Consider the following 20727-nt stretch of genomic DNA (forward strand, 5'->3'; position numbering starts at 1 on the left):
CTGCCACAATGTGCTACAATCTGCTCTAAATGAGAACAATGAGCTAGAATGGTTGCTAGCAGCCTGGAAGCTAGGCGTGACTGTGTCTATGGTCTTCCTGGTGAGGCTATGGCAGAGGAGGAGGGCAGGCCTGGGTTCTGCTCCAGTCTTGCTTACAACCTATGACCTCGGGTAACGGGTAATCTGCCTCTCTCCCCTCAACACAGCCTGCCCTGCTCCCACCCACGTCCCCTGGCCTGTGCTCCCTAGAAGAGGTAGAAGAGGCATGTTGAAGTCAGTGACAGCTGGGAATGAAGGTGCCATTTAAGAAGCAAAGCACCTCTTGGCCTGTGGTCAATACCTCCACACAAGTGGAATCAAGTGAGCACATGCACAGCCAGGACGAGGCTGCTCTAGCTTGGGAGCATGGCACCCTCCGAGGTGTCTCTGGAGAACAGACCTTCAAAAGACAGAAACTTAATCACATGGTCCCTGATGGTTTCCCTATAGTATACTGGCACAGGGGAGAAGCAAAATCATCTCTGCAGAGGGAGGGCTGATGGAAGAAAAGCAGGAATTATTAATGAGCATCCATTAAGGCTCTCTCCCTCTCCCTGAAGCCTAAGGAAGTAGGATAGAGTGTAAGAAGGGTGCGAAGAAGAAGAGAGCCTGGCAGGAACACCAAGAAAAGACCTGCAACTGCTGGTTACGTAGTGCCCTGGCTTCCTTGCTCGATGCCAACAGCATGTGCCTGTCTATCACCAGGCTAACCCGGGACCCATGAGGGGGCAGGGAGAAGACTGGTTTTCAGTTCCTGCACGGTCAATGTGTAGGGCGTGTGGTTCCTCCTAAAGGTCCAACAGGAGGACTCTGGGATCCTCTACCGCTGCTTTGATTTTGCGGAGGAAAGTCACAGCCTCTCTGCCGTCGATCAGCCGATGATCATAGGTTAGTGCCACGTACATCATGGGCCGCACCTCCACCTACAGAAAAGAAAGGTTGACAGGTTTGTCTATTGCAGGGCAGAGAATTCCCGCTGAGGGACATGAGAAAGCACAGCACACTGGCAAGTTCCCAGGTCCAGAGCCTTTCTTAATGATGTTGCTTCTGGACACTTTCAATATTTTCAAAGACCAAGCCTCACCCTTTAGTGCAAAGTACCTCCAGCTAGAAACAAAAGCTCAATTAAGAAAACAGGAGTCTCCTCACAGTTGTGGGGTTTGTTTAACATGTTCTAGCCTCGTGTTCATCTGCTGTTTACAAGGACAGTTCCCTCAGTCTGGTGGCCTGTAGTTCCGTTTTTTAGCATTATATTTTTAAAGTTCTTTTAACCCGGCACCCACAAATTCTCTCAAATTGAGTGCAAGTTGCGTATGTGAGGATTTTTAGGGGAGATTTATCTAGGACTTTCAGATTCACAAAGGAGTAAGTGACCCAAAAAGGTTCTAAACACAGGCATCCCAGAAAATGTTTCCCAACCAACATCTTCTGACCCCTTAACCTCATTTCCTGAATGCCCAGATAGCTGCCACACCTCATCAGACACCCTGGCCACACCATCTGCTCCGCACTGTCCTGTCCCAGGGATGAAGACCATGGCGCCAATTTCATTTCTACCTCCCACAGCACCCAGAGCTTGCTGGCACAGATAAAGGAGCCAGTCTCCTCCTCAGCTCAGGAGCTCTCAAGCTTTAATGCCCATCAGAATCATCTGTGGTTTTTGCTTCAACAGGTCTGGGATGTGGCCCATGAACCTGATTTCTAACAAGTTCCTAGATGATGCCAATGATTCTGATCCACACACCAATTTGAGAACAGCGCCTTTGGTATTAGTTTAGAAACAGGAGATGAAACTTACACCTAACATTGCAGTAAATCTTGAGTAATCAGCATTTAGATTCCCTCTTTATTCATCGTCTAGCCGCAAAGACAAAAGTGATGGTTCTTACCTTGCCTCCCACAGCCACCGGCCTGTCAAAGATGCCATGCATGCCTAGGATGGCAGACTGAGGGGGGTTGATGATGGGTGTTCCAAAGAGAGAGCCAAAAACGCCGCCGTTGCTAATGGTGAAAGTACCACCATCCATATCTTCAATGGCAAGTTCATTCTTTCGGGCCTAAAAACAAGAGATTTCGTAATTGAATATAAGGCCAACACAGCTTTCTTTCTTTCTTTCTTTTTTTGTAATATTTATATAGTAGAAGAACTGGGGTATAGGCCAGAGGTACGGGTAGGGGGTGTGTGTGTGAGAGGATTCACCAGAGACAAGAGTGGGGAGCAGAACAGGCAGATCTACTGAAATACACTGCTAAAGGGAGCAGTGGGCAAGACAGGAGAGGTCTGCTGCACCATATGTGGGTTAGCTCCCTAGTCGGGATCAAACTCAGGCCACCGAGGTGATAGTGCTGAGACTTAAACCCTAGGCCAGCAGGGAGGCCCTCCAACCCAGCTTTCTATACTCTAAGATAAGTCCAGAAGGCTCACATCTGTGATCAATAATCCAGGTTCAAGTTTCAACATGAAAGTTGTTCAGGAGACATGTGACTACTGCTCCACCAGGCGAAAGGGTGGCCACAGAGTCAAGACTTCAGGACCTTATCTTTTCCCAGCAGGTCTCACCGGATGAGACCATCAGTCAGAAGAGCATGCTACGCCCCACCAGATGTCTTCAGCTCTTGTGGATGAGCACGATCTCAGGGGCTCTGCACTCCTTCCAAAACAAAGGGAGGCTCCAGCCCCCCGAGCACACCCACCACGCACCCTGGCTCCCTTCCCCGACTTGCCCAGCAGATCCGATATGCTGCTTCCTACTTTACCTTCTCTCCCAGTTCACTAATGGTTTTCTCAATATCTGCGTAATTCATAACTTCCACATTCCTGATGACGGGAACCACCAGACCCTGAAGAGAGTCAAACACTGTTTACAACTGCAAATTACTAGTCCCCTTTAAAGTTACAGCTCCCTTGATTTAAGCCAGTGGTGTGCCCTCCCCAGAGTAATTATTTAATGCAATTAATAAGAAGTCTAAAGAAGTCTAAAATATTTAAGGTCTGACATCAAGATAAAAATATATGGTCAAAACCAGATCACCCTATTACTGACTCCCTTCAAAAGAGGCAAAATTATAAAAACAATCTTATTTTTATAATAAGATCTGCTTCTTCATACAGAAAAGGTGAAAGTATAAAAACAGAACTCCCCACCTCCTGCCTCAACGTACCCTCGGGGTGGCCACTGCAACACTGATGTCAATATAATCCCTGTACACCACTTCTTTGGTTGCATCGTCAATCACTGCAAGAGAGAAAACACATATTACAACTCTCCAGGCCTGGGCTACTGAGGTATTATATGCATCAACAGAGTAAAAGCCTTGCAGTGTGGACTGACCACCTAGCAAGACAACCATTTTGCAATAAAGAGGCAGCTAGGATGCCTCTTAGCCCATAGCAACCACTATAGTATCTCCGGGGAGCCCTGATGATGCCTGAGCAGAAAAGTAGCCATTTCTTGGGCAGCACCCAGAAGAGCTCAATACATCAGCGCACATACGGTAGGTATGGGCCAAGTTCTTGTTAACTAGCTCTACTCAAACCCCCCTCAGCTAAAAGCAAGGCTTAAGAAATGCTCCAATGGGCCTCCCCTGGTAGCGCAGCAGTTGAGCGCTGGGCTGCGAAGCTGCCTGCAGGCTGCAGCGCCGGTTTGATCCCCGGCCGCCAGTGAGGGTCCCACATGGTGCAACAGACCTCTCCTGCCGCACCCGCTGCTCCTCTCAGCAGTGTGTATTGTCAATCTGCCTGTATTGTTCCCCGCTCTGGCTCTGGTGAATTCTCTCACCCTCCTGTGCTTCTGACTGTGCCCAGTGCTTGTATAAATAAATAAATAAATCTTAAAAAAAAAAAACCTCCAAAAAAGTAAATTCACAAAGAGGAGGGATGGTGCCCATTCTCGAGAGGTAGGGAAAGCCTTTTTTGAAGAGACTCAGGAGGAGGCAGGGTGGTCTGGCTTTAAAGTGCTAGCCTGTGATAGCAAACCAGTGGATGAAAACTTAGGCTAGTGCTTATGAGAAAATACAGGCTTGGGAATCTTTTTCACAGACAGTTCATGTTGTATTGTTAGGTAAGTCAACCAGAAAAAGCCTGGAAAGTAAGAAAGAGGCTGAGAGAACTCTGGGAAATGCCTACATGGACGGACAGGCAGAAGAAAGGGGCCCATGGAAGAGATGGAGATAGTTAGGAAGCACGAACAGAACTGAAGGAACAGAGGTCTACATTTGGGCAAATAAAGGCTCCTACTCCTCTTCATCATCTAGAGTGTAACACTCAACGGATGGAACTAGGGCTTTTATTTCTAGATTTTGAGAGACCCTGGCATTGCTGAGGATTGCACAAGAGTCACTGTTCCCTCTCCAATCTTCCAAGGAACAAAGAAGAGTCTCAACAGGAAAGAGAACTGCTTATTAGGTCATTTCAATGACATAGTTAAGTTTAAAAAAAAAAGGGGGCACCAAGTTCATGAATAGGGACCAAGCCGAAGGCCTCCCAATGGAAGCCCATTTACCAGAAATCAAAGGTCACCCTGGAGCAATGCCAAGGGTGGAAGTCAGGCCCCAAGATAACAGGGCCCACAGGAAGGCTGGTACTAGGGAATGTGAACTTCCACCCTGACCTGAGAAGCCTGGAGAGCGGGGCTGGCTCACAACTGTCTACTACCAAGGTTGCAGCCAAGCTATACAGTAGGAAGAAACTGTTCTGTACAGGTAGTGGGGAACAAAGTGATCAAGATGCCAATTTAGGATGGTGAGTCAAGAAGTTCTGGGGACTTTACAAGCAGGAAATAAAAAGTCTTGGCCTGCTGATCTCCTTCCTTGTATCTGTGCGTGTGGGAACAGGTCTCTGTTTCTACACATACCTCCCAGAACGAACCTCTGTGATTCTGGCCATCATGAACTCACCTGCGTTTACAACAGGCTGCTCCTGCAAGGCATATGCTGAGGCCTTCACAAATGCCGACATGAAGCCTAGTTTGAGGTTATGTTTCTTCAGAAAACCATCCTTGTGCCGAGCCCTCATCTCCTGGATGTTACTGCAGAAACATATTACAAAAGAAACTGACCACAAATGAAGCCTCAGTTTTGACTTTCATACTGGTTTCTAACTCCATGTACACAATTGGGTAAGCTTTTCCCCTTTACTCTGCACCATCTACCTAAGTTCAAATTTTGAAATAGTCCACTAGAGGTCAACACAATAACCCCGTTCCTTTGCAAAACATGGATAGGAAGGAATCAAGTCCAATCTGTCTTTAAGCTCAACTGAGCCCTTTACAGGGAGGGCTCCTTAGTGTTCCAGAAGTCACAGATTTCAGTGACAGGTAATTCAAACAAGAGATCACACAGCATACCAACATCCTTCCCCTGGATGAGAAAATGATTTCTAACTACACAAAAACCATAAGCCACCTACCATGGGGCAAAAAAAAATTTAAAGCATAAACAAAGTCCACACAAAATACGGCAATATTCTTTATTTCTTGTTAGAATTATCTTCAAAGAGACAAAAAACAAAACACCAAATCTGATTATGACTTCCTTATGACATTCCTATCTCCTGGTTAATGAACCAAAGATCCTCTACAGGTGTACAGGCTCCATGTCAGCAAAAGCAGTCGTGACTATACAGAACCCAGCATTCCTTCAGGCACATGGAAAGTCTTCATTTTCCCAGAGTCAGTTGTTCCCTCTACTTGGCCCTCCATACCCACCACCTGTGAGGGTCCCTGCTGTTCAGAGCCCTTAAGACAGTTCCTGCCCTTAAGAGTAGTTTAATGGCGTGGTTTCACTAGTGCTTAGAAAAGTGAGCCTGTGTGGACCTAAGCCTTTAAAGCACAAGCAACAGGACCTCTGAGAAGCCTTTGCAATGTGAACAGCATTTGTTCCTGCAAGGCTAGTTCCACATGTGCACACCACATACGCACCGCTGAGTTAGAGGGAAATGGCCGCCCCAGCATTTTGTTCTAGAAACCCCAGTATTTATGAGATTACAGTTTTGCGAAGGAAATCACATTTAACTTTATCTCAGGCCCAAATGCTCGTTCCTCCCTCCCTATAATGGCCTAATTCGACATTAGCATGAAAGATAAGATGGTATAACTTTAACTCCCTCCTTTGGACCTTTTGTTTTTGAAAAAAGACGTTTTCCTAAAGGGGCTGATTGGGTTTAAAATGTTTGTTTTCCTGAGTCTAACCTTATTTAGTACTAGGATTACCACCCTAAAGACATTACTGGTTCCCAAGACACAAGAGCTGCAGAAGAGGGAAAGAGAAGTGATAAATATCTCTGCCCTCAAAGCTGCCCAAATGCTATTGTCTGGTCATTAAGTAGTTTCTATTTCAGAGCTCTGCCCTTGAGCGGGAGGCTGGGACAAAAGGGGAAAGAAGGTGGTCTCAGAAAGGTCCCTTATGATTTAGCGGATCAGCACAAGACCCAAAGGGCACTCGATCTAAACCTTATTACCAATTGCAGAGACCCAGGCCACTGTTAAATGACACCTCGATTAGCTGCTGAAAGGAGATCCAGCTGCTGCACTTACCATCCAATCAAAGCTGTTGGGCCAACTACATATTTCAAGGCCACAAATATTTACACGTTTTGTCTTAAGAAATTGGGTAGAATTTCTAAGTCCAATTCAATTTGTGTACAATTTGGTCCTAATGCACTGAAACATGAGCTGCAGCCTTTGTGATTCATTAGTCAAGGTCCTTCCTTACATTCTACGGAGAGGACAGAAATCTTTGACTTAAATGACATCCAGTCTTTTTCAGCAAGCTTCACAACGGAATGGATGGTATCCAGTGAACTAGACCACAAAGTGTTACTCTTCAACAATGCCGCACAGCACACAACCAGTACACCACTCCCTTCTCTCTACTTTTCAGACCCCTTCCAAAGGGAAACATTTCCCTAATGAAAAGTAGATTAGCAGATTAAACACTTAGGACAAAGAAGAGATGACCTGAAGATATGATGATATGATGACCTACTTCCTGAATTAAATATAAACTTTTAACCCAGAGTTTAAAACATTCTGAAATAAAAAAAAAATAAAATAAAAAATAAATAAAAAAATAAAACATTCTGAAATATAATCCAACTTTATCATTCTTTGCTACATGATCTCCTTGCAGTGATGTTTCTCAAATGCATCTTGTACTTCCCTGTCCGTGTCTGGTCCATACTGTTAATGTCTGAAAAGACCTTTCTCTACAAGACCTGTGTCAAAATGCTAGTGGTTCTTTGATGGGTATTAAAAATCTCTTTACGGGCCTCCCCGGTGGCGCAGCGGTTGAGCGCTGGGTTGCGAAGCTGCCCGCGGCCTCTGCGGCGCCGGTTCGATCCCCGGCTGCTCCCCGGCCACCGGAGGAGGGTCCCACATGGCGCGCAGACCTCTCCTGCCGCCCGCTGCTCCCCTCAGCAGTGTACTTCGGTCCTTCTGCCTGCTCTGCTCCCCGCTCTGGCTCTGGTGAATTCTCTCACCCTCCCGCGCTTCTGACTGTACCCAGTGCATGTATAAACAAAACAAACAAACAAATAAAATAAATAAATAAATAAAACATGCCTCTAAAAAAAAAAAAAAAAAAATCTCTTTACTCCAGGTAACCTTTCCTAATTCTGCCCTCCCCACCTCTGCACCCTACCTCAAAAATAAATGATCTCATTCTCTTCTCCATGTCATACTCTGTTTTTCTAGATTCTGTGTCTATTCAAACCACATGGGAGTGTCGGGACTCTCACTCATGTGTGTCCCCCTCAAATATAGTGTCTTCAAATACGTGTAACTAATATACAGTAAGCAATCACAAAAAAAAAGTTTGTTAAATTTAACTAAAATCTCTACAGTGCAGATACCTATAAACTTCAAAATCTTGAAGAAAATAGATGTGTTAACAATTAGCTCGCTATAGAAATAGGTATACTGAATTAGCCTCTTTAAACATTCTGAAGTTTTTATTTAAAAACACAACGTGCTTTCGCTTCCCCATCAAAGCTAGGGAAAGTTAAAGTTATGACAAGCCTATGCCTTTTCACCTACCTAATTCTGAGTCACTTAGGAAGCAGTAACTGTAGAAAGCAGCAGCGTGTGGTGACCAGGGTCTAGCTCTGGGCATGCTGCCAAGTGGTTCTCCATCCCAAGGGGGAGGCCCGAAAACCAGCCCTGTTGGCCTGGCTGCCCCACCTCTACTTGGCGACTCAGCACTAGTCAGCGGAATTTACGATTATCCTCAATCTTTGTTTATCACAAATTACAAAACTCAGACTAGAAGACTAAGTTTCTAAGTCGCAGAGGAGGCAGGCATAGTATTAGAAAAGTCAATCTTTTGACTTTTGACAGAGAATGAAACCAGTGGACCACTCTGTGTTAGTCAACAAGTAGGGCAAAGATATAACTCTTCTCTGGTAAGTGAATTAAGCCATCAGCCACTACTAGGCAGGGACCTGGGCAAGTGTGGTCCAGGGGAATAAAAGGACTACAGCTCTCACCTCATGTCAATCTCATTGAAAGTAGTCAGCATTGCACACGTATTCTGGGCCTCTTTTAGACGCTGGGCAATGCGCTGCCGCATCCTGTTCATTTTCTCCTAAAAGTGAAAGTGGGACAAGTAATGACAATCTGGTCTCTTTGGATCAAGCAACTCTCGTTTGGTCAGAAGGAGCACTCAGCTTACCAGGAGTGGATGGTCAAGGACTACAGTTCGTAAGTTCAAGAACTCCAGATTTCCTCTTTCTTATGGCAGCCTTGCCCCTTTGAGCAAGTATGAGGAAAAGACAAAAGCTACTAACTCAGATGTGTATGGAGTCTGACTAAAAATAGAGGCCCAGGAAATGGTATGATTTTTAAAACCAAAACCAATTTATGAAAAGGAAGAATGTGGCATCTGGCTAGCAAGCCTAAGAATCATTACACACAGGGCAATTTCTGGTGATAAAGTCTGGCATGAGACTAGCTAGCTGTGGAATGGAAACTCACAAGCAACAATCCACTGAAGCTATAGTATTTTTAGGAGCTATTCTCAGGCAGAGGAACCCACACTCTTGTCCATACTTCCTTGAGGTTTTATGTCTGTCCCTGACAGCTACTACTACTGGGTAGCCCTCAGCTAAGTATCCTGGAAGTATGGGAATAGAACTCACTAAACCACCTCTCTGAAGTGTGTGTTCTTGTGGGAGTGAGGGGGTGAGTTGCTAAGTTACCATCCCCTGCAAATCAGACAGTGCAGTGGTGGCATGGGATAGTGGGAAAAACCACTGGACAAATGTTCAGAAGCCCTCAAGGTACAGTCCTATCCTTTGACAGTTATCTGACTGTGAACAAATCACTTCTTCAATGCAGCTTCCTTGTCAAGGCCATGGGAATGAGCCACCAGTAGGTAGGCACTACCATACCTACTGTCCAGGAGTTTCAACACTGGCCCCTCTGCCCTTCCCAGAAGTGGTCCCCAAAGGCTTACCCGATGTTCTGAACGCACACCTTTGCCAACTCCCGGCTCAGCTACTAGAGAGGCAGCAGTAGGTTTTACCGCAGACACTGAAAATGAAGAGAGAGAGTACAGCTACATCAGAAAAATGAGAGAAACAATAAATGTTTTGAGTAGCTAATAGTGCTTTCACACTAAAATGCCACTTCATCATCAAGATATTTTGAGGTGGGCCTCCCTGGTGGCACAGTGGTTGAGCGCTGGGCTGCAAAGCTGCCTGCAGCCTCTGCAGCGCTGGTTTGATCCCCGGCCACCGGGCGAGGGTCCCACATGGCGCGCAGACCTCTCCTGCTGTGCCCGCCACTCCCCTCAGCAGTGTACCTCATCAGTCTGCCTGTTCTGTTCCCCGCTCTGGCTCTGGTGAATTCTCTCACCCTCCTGCGCTTCTGACTGTACCCAGTGCTTGTATAAACAAACAAATAAATAAATCTTAAAAAAAAAAGATATTTTGAGGTATATTAGTATGACTCCCAGTTTACAAATGAACAATCTGCTAAGACAAATTAATAGGTTAAGTAGCACTGATGTAAACAGAAAGCTTGGATGCAAACCCGGGTCTCTGATACAAAGTCTAGAGTTCTTTTGACCAAACAGCCAACGAAGCCTATTCAGAGACATGATTAGGCTCAGACTTTGCCCTCTGAGGGAACATAACATTAGGTGAGATGCTCTTCTCCCACATAAAGACACGTGGGAGGTAGAGGCTTACCCGGTTTGCTAGCAGGGGGTTGTGAGGGCGAGGGCACTGGTGGCATTTGAGTGGGTATGGATACTGCAGGGGGTGGAGGAACTGCTGACACTGTAGGCTCTGATTTTGGGGGTGCAGCAGCAGGTGCTTCAGCTGGCTTGGCCTTAGCAGGAGCAGCTAAAAAAAAGAAAAAAGAAAAACAGATTCCATTTACACTGTCTGGAATGGAAAGCAACCAAATCAGAATTTAACAACAGCAAAAGTTCTACCTCCAGTCAAAACTAATGCTTTCTGGTTATTTACTATCTATGCACGTCACCATGAGATACAGATAATGACAAAGGCCATTATTCTACTATTCCCAAGGCCCCCAGAAGTCCTATAAGTGATTTAATTTAGCTGCCTTGCTGAGTTCACAAATATCTATTAGTCATTAAATTCAGCAAGTACTTTCAAATTACCTACTAGACCCATGGAAATGTAAACTCCAAGTAAACGCCAAGAAAAAGAAACCCAGGCAATTTAAGATGTTGAAACACACACACACACACACACACACACACACACACACACACACACACACACACCCTTACAGGTAACATTTCTAATTATGGTAATATCAACAGTCTCATCTACTCTTGAGTATTAAAACAAAAATTTAAATAATTAAGGCATCAGATTTAAGAGTTCAAAGTATTCATGTGGGATAACTCATAAATGAGGTGGTCAAGTAAATAAACACATAACTTAAAAGTAGATGTTTTCTGATTTTACCCATCTGAACATCAGATCTAGTTTTATATTTAAATTAGAAGAAGACTTTTTTAAGGAATATATCAGAAAATGGAATTCTTCCACCGAAGAACTGATCTTTTCTCCTAATCTTCTACTAAATATTTTTTTTCTGTTTTGGGCTTTTGGTCTTGTCCTGCTCAATCTCAATGATGTGATCTACCACCTCAATTATTTTAAAAATGACAAAGAAATCAACCTTAGTGTCAGACCATTTAACTAAGACTTAGAAAAATCAGAGATTCTTTTCGTATCTCTAATATTAACAATGAGGTCCAGTACAAATTCATTTGCTTATTTTTCATTTCTTCAAGAGAAGTAACAACCCACCCTAGGAATGTTATGAGAGAACAGATGAGGAAAAAACTAGACTAAATTCTCTGTAACAGACACTCTGAAATATTGTGTCCTGGTTGGGTATCAGAATCACTTGGAGAACTTTTTAAAAAAAAATCTTAACAGAGGAGCCTCCCTGGTGGAGTAGGGGTTAAAGACACAGTACCATCAAGCAATGGCCAGCCACTGCAGCACAAGTTTGATCCCTGGCCGGCCAGGGGGCTGGCCTACATGGTACAGCAGACCTCTCCTGTCTCACCCACTGCTCCCCTCAGCAGTGTATTTCAGTGGATCCACCTGTTCTACTCCCCGATCTGTCTCTGGTGAATCTTACCACTCCCTGCACCTCTGGCCTATACCCTAATTCTCGTGTGCATAAATAGATAAATCTTTTGGACAGATAACAAGATAGCACAATCCCTGAGACAGGGAGTCTAGGTATTTTGTATTATTTTTAAAAAACCCATTCTGATTCTGATGTTAGGACTAGAAAGGAAAAAAAAATTACCATCTAGAAACCTCTTCCATTTCTATTATATTTTTAAGAAAAGGTCTAGTATAAGAAACATATTGAAAGAACAGAGTCTTAAAAGGTTTAATACCCTTTAACTTATACAACTTAACATTTAATATCCACACTGTATAAATGTCACCCCCATCTCACAGTCCCGTAACTAAGGGCAGCTGGTATGCCAAATAGTCTTTAAGATATCAAGGAATTAGCACATTGTGCTCAGCCCCAATTCTAAAACACTGGAGACCTTGACAACCAGGAGAACTTCTTTACCGCCAGTTTTCCTGAGTGTGAAAAGAGGAGTGCCTCCTTCGACTTTTCCTCCATCAGGGACCAAAAGAGCCTCAATCACACCATTTGCAGGTGATGGCACCTGCACAGATGTCTGGAAGAGAAAGCCGACGGAGAAAAGGTCCAATTTTTAATTCAGCATCAGAAATTTGTATAAAAATCTCAAATATGAGTCACAAGAATTACAACAGATATGAAAGACCACATACAGAAACACCAATACGCGGGCCTCCCCTGCTGGCGCAGCAGTTGAGCGCTGGGCTGCAAAGCTGCCCACAGCCTCTGCAGCGCCGGTTCGATGCCTGGCCGCCAGCGAGGGTCCCACACGCAGCTCCCCTCAGCAGTGTATTTCGTCAGTCCACCTGTTCTGTTCCCCGCTCTGGTGAATTCTCTCACCCTCCCACGCTTCTGACTGTACCAGTGCTTGTATAAATAAATAATAAAAATAAATAAATCTTGGGCCTCCCCGGTGGCGCAGCAGTTTAGTGCTGGGTTGAGAAGCTGCCCGCGGCCTCTGCGGCGCCGGTTCGATACCCGGCTGCTCCCCAGCCACCGGAGGAGGGTCCCACATGGCACGCAGACCTCTCCTGCCGCCCGCTGCTCCCCTCAGCAGTGTACTTCGGTCCTTCTGCCTGCTCTGCTCCCTGCTCTGGCTCTGGTGAATCCTCTCACCCTCCTGCGCTTCTGACTGTACCCAGTGCATGTATAAACAAACACAAAACAAACAAATAAAATAATAAAGAAAGAAATAAAAAACATGCCCCTAAAAAAATAAATAAAAATAAAAATAAATAAATAAATCTTTTAAAAAAAAAAAAAAGAGTTGGGGAAAAAAAAAAAGAAAGAAACACCAATATGCATTTGCAGACTGAGAGTAATGACACATCAGTGTGATTGTGAAGAGTCACTCTTTCTGTCCTTTTTCAGGAACATTAAATATTTAGCTAATGTGTTTCCAAGTGACAGCTAAAAAACTGGAAACAGTTTATTCAACAAAGCGGGAAAAAGCTATAGAACAAAAGCTGCTAATATACATCTACATATAGTTAGGTCTAAAATTCTAAAGTTTTTCCTTCGTTTGTAATGGGCTATTACATCACTTTCACAACTCAAGTGAAAGCCAGATAAAAATTATCTTTAAGTTCCTGTTTCTTTCATTAAGTTAAAAAACTAGGGAGTGGGCCTCCCCAGTGGCACAGCGGATTGAGCACAGCGCTATGAAGCTGTCCGCAGCCTCTGCAGCGCGGGTTTGATTCCTGGCTGGCCAGGGAGATACCCACATGGCGTGGCAGACCTCTCCAGTCTCGCCCGCTGCTCCCCTAAGCAGTGTTTCTGGTCCGCCTGCCTGTTCTGCTCCCTGCTCTGTCTCTGGTGAATTCTCTCACCCTCCCACACCTCTGGCCTGTACCCCAGTTCTCGTATAAATAAAATAAATCTTAGAAAAAAAAAAAAAAGCTAAGGCGAACATGAAAAATTAGCACTAATATAGGACAAGCCTACCTTGTCAGTTTCAATCTCACAAACCACTTCATCTTCTGCAACCGAGTCTCCAACAGCTGAAAAGACAGTCAAAAGCTACCATGTTAGGGGGAGCCTCTAGTAGTCAAAATCCTTTTTGGCGAAAGCATTATAAGAGCCCTTTCCTATACAGTCAGGAGAAAGTACACTGTATGTGAAAAAAATAGTAGAGCCATAGGTTCCACTGATTTTCATGTATTTAGACTTCAGAAGTGAGTGTACTACACCTTACCTTTCTCCCACCTGACATCCCCCTCTGTGACAGATTCTGCAAATGCTGGGGTTTTGACAGTAACCACATCATCCTCTAGAAAAAGAGCAAAAAAGAAAATCACAAGTAGCCCATAATTTTCCTTTTTAATTTTTGTTTCTTTAATTAAACTCAGTCAGTTGTTGCTCTCCCACTAAAACGTCATTACCAAGAAGGCAGAGAGCTGAAGGTAGGTACTTACTGCACACAGCTGTAGTTCTGAAGAAACGAACAGTGAAGACATTGCTGCTGTTAATGCTACAAAAAAAAAAAAAAAAAGTAACATAAAAGTGAACTCCTTTGGAGGTGAATCACTCACATTTTAGTCTAGATAAGGCACCACAGACCACCTTCCCTTTAAGTTAGTGATTCTTGACATGGTGCCCATCAGATCACCAGTGGGGGGACTTTTTCAAAGCAAGTATGTCTAGGTCCCATCTCCAGAGATTCTAATTCGGCAGGTCTAGAGCAGGGTCTGGATGAAGTGGAGCCTTAGGTAGTGAGCTCCTTAGGTGAGCCCAGTCCCTGTGCTCTGGGAAATGCCAGCAGCAAAACAGATTAACATTTTGTTCTTTAAAGAGAAAAATAATGTATCCTGGTCCTTTTGCACCCCCATCAAAAGAACTTAGCTTCCTGACTAGTTTTTTTCCTGAACTAAATCCAAGTAAGATAAATTTTGTACCCATGGGTACATGCCATTGTCTCACAAAGGAATTTCTGTCCACAGGATTAAAGATTTAGATCAGACAAGGCAGCAAAATGAGACAGTTAACTTGGAGGTAAAACAAGCTGTTATGTGCCCAAAAAAATTAATAGTAACCTTATTTGGCATCGCCTAGTTTGTCATTGCTAGGAGACAGTGCATCAGTCTATCCTGGACTCCTTCAAGAGGAAAACCTCAAAAGACGTATTTTCTGATATGACACTATAAATAATATAAAATGAAGACTATCACCCTGTATGTAAGAAAACATTAACAGTGGTTACCTCTAGGTAGTGTGATTATAGATACAAAGTATCTATGATTTTCTGTTATATATATATATAATTTGGGAGGGTGATTTGGACTAATGGGGAATTTCACTTCCTATACTTCAGAACTGTTTAAATATTTTACAATGAGCACCTCTATAACAGAAAAGTGAAACAGACTTAAGCTGCCTTTGATACAATTTTTATTTTTATAATGTCAAAATGACACTATCAGGTCCATACGGAATCAAGGGAGGGAAAGTGCTATTAAAAAAACACAAGACACAAAGTGTCTTATATAGAGTATAAGCATATACTTATATAGAGTATACTTATATAGATTATAAGCATATACTTATATAGAGTACATGCTCATGGGCAACAACTAACAGGTAATGCAGAAAATGCTCTGTTGAAGACACCCAAGAGCCTGAAACACTGGCTGTCTCTGGGAAGAGAAACTTAGTGGTACTAGAGGACAAGAATAAATTCTTTTTATGGATATTCTTTTTACTTTTGAACCATATAAATAAGTTATTAAATAAAACATTAGGGCATCCCTGGTGGCACAGCGGTTGAACGCTGCATAGTGAAGCTGCCCGCAACCTCTGCAGTGCGGGTTCTAGCCCGGCCAGTCAGCGAGAATCCCACATGGCGCGGCAGACCTCTCCTGCCTCACCTGCTGCTCCCCTCAGCAGTGTATTTCAGTGGATCTGCCTGTTCTGCTCCCCACTCTGTCTCTGGTGAATCCTTTCACCCCTGCACCTCTGGCTTATACCCCAGTTCTTGCATGCATCAATAAATAAATCTTTAAAAAAAACCAAAAAATTACTTTCAAATAGTTGTTTGTTGTATTTATTACATAGAGATTTGTAGTTGCTCTAATTTTCATTTAAATTGCAGATAAGCAGCACACATTAAATCTCTAAAATTTTTATTAAATTACAACAGTATTAAATGTTCACTGTAGAATATTTGAAATCAGAAAAAAAACTGTACAGTAGGAAATGAAATTATTTTTTTCCATCTAGCATGGTGTGAACGTGTAACATGACATAGTTTAGCCAACTCCTGTTATTTGGCCATTTCGAGAGCAATCTGGGTGCACCAGGAATTCTTCAGTGTAGATTCCTAGAAACGGAATTGTTAGATAAAAAGGGACACACAGTTCAAAGACTTATGGTTGTGAAACAGACCTCCAAAAACAAGAGAAATTTGTACTTCTAGTACTTAGTGCATCCTTTCCTCAATTACAATTTAAAAATCCCACTGTGATGCACAATGAAGGAGCTAATCTGCTGAAACTTCATTTTGAAGGTTTTTCCCTATAAAGTAGATAGCTGTTCAAAGGCGATCAGAGAGCATCCTCTTAACCAGAACCCAAAAATACAAAGGAAACACATGAACGGCCTTTCTCCAAACTTGGCAGTATGCAGAACACGTTCCCGCTCAACCAGTCCAAGTCCCCAGACTCAACCAACTAGACTTTGGGTTCACTGTTCCAAAAATGAGTACCTGCTACCAAGAGGATGCTCTCAATCTCCACATTTAATGTAACCACAAACCCTTCAGCAGCACCAGCATCCAACCAGAAATGTTTACGAGCATCCTTCTGTATCTATTCCTATATAAAGAGGATTCCAAATTCACTTTCGTTATAATGTGTCATCTTTCATTATAAACACCTGAGGACAGGAACACTCCTGGTCCTGCACCTAACATGGGGTTGAAGCTCAAGGTATATCACATATAATACAGTAACATTAAGGTTAGGACCAGGGACTCAACATAACCATCCTGATTTTAGGCCTGGAAGCCAGTGAAGAAACCAGATGGTTAAATTTAGAACTCATATGTGAAATGCCCCATCGCCACATATCTGTGCTCCCCAGTGATACTTACACAATCTTCCTGTTGTCAGGGTAACCTGGTCCCTGACATAAGGAGACCCCTGCAAGAAACAAAACAACTCTTAACCAAGAACCCTTGTCTTGGGCCTCCCCAGTGGCGCAGTGGATTGAGCGCCGCGCTGTGAAGCTGTCCGCAGCCTCTGCAGCACGGGCTCGATTCCCGGCCGGCCAGGGAGAAACCCATTGGCATGGCAGACCTCTCCTGTCTCACCCGCTGCTCCCCTCACCAGTGTCTTTGGTCCGTCTGCCTGTTCTGCTCCCCGCTCTGTCTCTGGTGAATCCTCTCACCCTCCCGCGCCTCTGACCTATATACCCCAGTTCTTGTATAAATAAATAAATCTAAAAAAAAAAAAAGACCCCTTGTCTTATACAGGATATCTGTTAGGGATGGAAAAGAAGTCTGTTCACCTCCAACTTTGAGATAGAGCAGGAGCAAGTACAGACTACAATACAATCTTTACCACACAGAGTTTCTACATTTCAAACTTTTCTACCAAACTAACTACCAGGCCATGGAGCAACAGGTATGTGGGGTCAAAAATGGGAATGTATTTGAGGAAGGGGAGAATTTTGAGGACACAGCTTGAAGAAGTTTTAGAATCTTATTTACCATAAAATGTATAAGCTGTCATTATCCTACTATGCTCTACTGATAAAATGTCATCATCCCCTCCTCAAGTCTTCAAATACAATTAAAGCTCGTAAAGACACCCGACGGCTTATCCTGTGACTACACGTGGCCTGATCTGAGAAGCGGGGGGATGGCTGGCCTGGGTGTGTTTCCCTGGTTACTCTAATGCACCGGGCTGGAAGTCTTACTGCTTAAACCCTTGTAGCAATACTGGGCCACTTCAAGCCACAGGTCTCCAGCTTGTCCTACAACTGAGCAAATCATTATCCGGCCTTTCATTTTATTGTCTTCCCAAGATTTCTCTGAAGTCTTCTACTATGATCACAAGGTAGGAGACCCACTGTGTCCCACTATCTATGTTCCCTTTATCACAGATAACTGCATCTCCCTAACTGATGATTTATTACTATAAGCTATCTTACCTTAATGTAGTCTTTCATGTGTCTTAATTTTTCCCAATCTATTAACTATTTTTGAACCATGGGCTCAGAAAACACCAAATGGGAGACAGCTCTTTCTGGTGCCCACCTCATCATAAACATCCCCAGGTTTCAGAGTCAAGCAAGTCACCTCCATGTCCAGCAACTAATGACTCTGCAGTACAAATCAGCCACGAGCACATACTGATTTTTGAAACCATGAGTTCAATTTAGAGTTCATCGACAGTAAGTTTCATTTATACAGTACCTTAAGATTTATAAAAAGCTTTCACATAATGACCTCATTTTGATTTTTGTGTCTCGCAACTCCCGCAAGCAGAGCAACCATCTGCCATTATTCCTATTTCATATACAAGTAGGGCTCACAAAGGTTAAGGGACTAGCCCAAGGTAAAGCCCTGAGCTTCAGTGCAAACCCAACTGTGAGGTTCTTTCCACTGTCCTGTCAGTCATTTTAATAAAATACAAAAATAAAATAATAGATATTTTTCAGGGTTGCTAGTAAAAAAGAACTTATTATTGCAGGTACATTATACATTAGCACCATGCTAGATGCCTCCGTTCTCTTGACTCTTATGATAAAGTCTGAAAACTTTACACATTCCTGTGTGTCCAGCCAGACAGAATACCCTTCCTGCCTGAAAATCTGTGCACAAGGATTTACCTTTGCCTGAAATATTGTAGGCTAGCTCCTACAGATTCTTCAAGACTTGGCTTAAGAGTCACTTCTTCAGGGAAGCCTTTCCGGACATTCCCATAGCACTGTCACCCTCCCCAGCTAGGCTATCATCGCATTACAACTTGCACTTCTGTCAAAGTAATCACAATGTAATTAAGTCCTTATGCATACATAAACGTTTATTTACTGTCTCTTCAGCTAGCCCATAAGCTTCTTGAGGGTAGAGACCACCAAAATCCGTGTCACACAGCATAGTCCTTGGTATGTATAAGACCTGAATAAATGATGTATTGAGCACATGAGTAAATGATAACAGGCTGAGGAGTCAGGTAGACCTGGCTTGACCAACAGTTACCTGACCTTGGCCAAGGAATTTGACCTCTCTTAGCATTGTGTTATGCATTCGTAAAATAAAGAGCATACCTCTGGTTTTTGGTGATTTTTTTGGGAAATGTACAGAAAGTAGTCAGAATAATGCTTGGTATGTAGAAAACCCATAAGAAGATTGACTCATTCAACAAATATTTAGCCAGGCTTATTAAAAAAATACAGGAATAAGATCTACACTTCTTCCAAAGATCTCTATACATCTTCCATGGCATGCCACTCTCTTCCTTAACCAAAAGGCACTAGCCAAATCACCTTTTGGCCAGTGCTGAAATACTGCCAAGCTCCTTCCTTCCTCAGGGACTTTGTACACGCTATTCTCTTTGCTTCTGCTCTTCACTGGGTTGCCCTCTGCCATATCCTCCAGGTCACAGCTTTAACATCACCTACTAAAGAGGCCTCCCATGACACCTCCATTTGTTCCTTCTCAGCATTTAACCAAAATGTATGACTGCTCACTTACTTCAAATGTACACTTCTCTTTCTCACTGGACTGTGAGCGCCTGGGGGCAAGAATTACTAACTGCTGTACTCCCAGCGCATGCCTAGCACAGAGCCTGACCCCTAGCACAGAGAGAAGCCCAGGGACTATGTGCTACATGGAATAACGATAGCTGCCATTAAACGGCACGGGGTTCGCTGTCTGTCTGAGAAACGCAGGCACCCCATTTCCTCACACACTGCTCTGCCCAAGAGGAGAGCCTTTTACGTGACCGCCAGGGCAGAACTTACCAGGCAGGGAACGTCTCCCTAGAGGGCAGTTCCCCTGTTGAGAAAGAAGACATGATCGACGTCACCCAGGATGCCGCGTGAGGAGAACCGGCGGCCGTTCTCTTCATGACAGACTCAGAGCTGTCCCGGCGCGGGTGACAGACACGTCTCAAGACCCCGAAACGCACACGCACCAGCCGGCGCGCCGGGGCCCGTCGGGCTCGGGCCTGCGGACCCCTCGACTCCCCAGGGGCCCGGGACCCCGCGCTGAGGAGGGATCCCGCCGGGCCCGCGGCGCCTCCTCCCAAACGCGGAGCCCCGAGCCGGGCGGGCGCGCGCGGGGCGGCTCCTCCGCCGGGGGCCGAGGGTGGAGCCCGCAGGGGACGGCGCGCCGCGGCCTCGGGCGCGCCGGGGGCCCGGCGCGGGGCAGGCCGGCCCGGGGGCCACCGCCGCCCTGGCCCGCCCGCCGCGGCCTCCGCGTCCCGGTGCCCTTGGTGCTCGGCCTGGCCGGCGCGCCGCGCCCCTGCCCCCCGGCTCCCCGGCCGCCCCGCGGGGTTCTCGGCGCCGGGCCAGGCCCGGCCGGCCCGTACCTTCTGGAAAGCGGAGAGCGAGCGGCTGAAGGCTCGGGACACGCAGCGGGACCGGGACAGCATCGCGGCAGCGGCGGCGGCAACGGAGCCGAGGGCGGGCGGACACCGGATATAGGGCCCGGCGGCAGCCGGAAGTGGCGCGGGCCGCGGCACCCGCCGCGCGGGGAGGGGTGGCCGGGGCGAACCATTCGCTGGCTGGGGGGGCGAGGCCGGAGCGCCGAGGGGCGCGGGCCTCCCTCCGCCGGCGCGGGGACGGGGCTTGGAGCCCGCTGCGCGGCGGGTCGGCCTCGGCCGGTCCTCCCGAGGGTGCCTACGACCGTCGGGCGACCTAGTCGCCGCCGGGGCCGGCTCTCCCGACCTTTCCGCAGAGCTGGCTCTGGCTTGGCACCCTTCTGTCCTGGCACCGGGGCCCCACGCTGGGTGGGAGGCGCAGGAGGCAAGGCAAGCCCAGCTTTGACCTCCGACCTTGGCTGGCAGGCCTGCCTGATCTTCCACTGTGGGGC

At 45.4% G+C, this 20727-nt stretch overlaps 1 protein-coding gene across 1 annotated transcript; it reads right to left on the reverse strand.

Moving 5' to 3' along the window:
* Positions 1–827: 827 nt before the first annotated feature.
* On the reverse strand, positions 828–20359 carry DLST (dihydrolipoamide S-succinyltransferase; the record flags this gene model as incomplete). Its single annotated transcript, XM_084241374.1, has 15 exons — positions 20225–20359; positions 19656–19689; positions 16780–16828; positions 14108–14163; positions 13888–13962; positions 13638–13693; positions 12120–12231; positions 10226–10381; positions 9490–9566; positions 8522–8619; positions 4936–5066; positions 3202–3275; positions 2797–2880; positions 1929–2096; positions 828–962 (listed from the first exon to the last, which is right to left on the reverse strand). Exons 1-15 carry the CDS (start codon positions 20285–20287, stop codon positions 828–830), a joined length of 1368 nt encoding a protein of 455 aa, XP_084097500.1. The 5' UTR covers positions 20288–20359.
* Positions 20360–20727: the final 368 nt, after the last annotated feature.

Source organism: Talpa europaea, assembly GCF_964194135.1.
Source record: "Talpa europaea genome assembly, chromosome: 8".
Taxonomy (NCBI): Eukaryota; Metazoa; Chordata; class Mammalia; order Eulipotyphla; family Talpidae; genus Talpa; species Talpa europaea.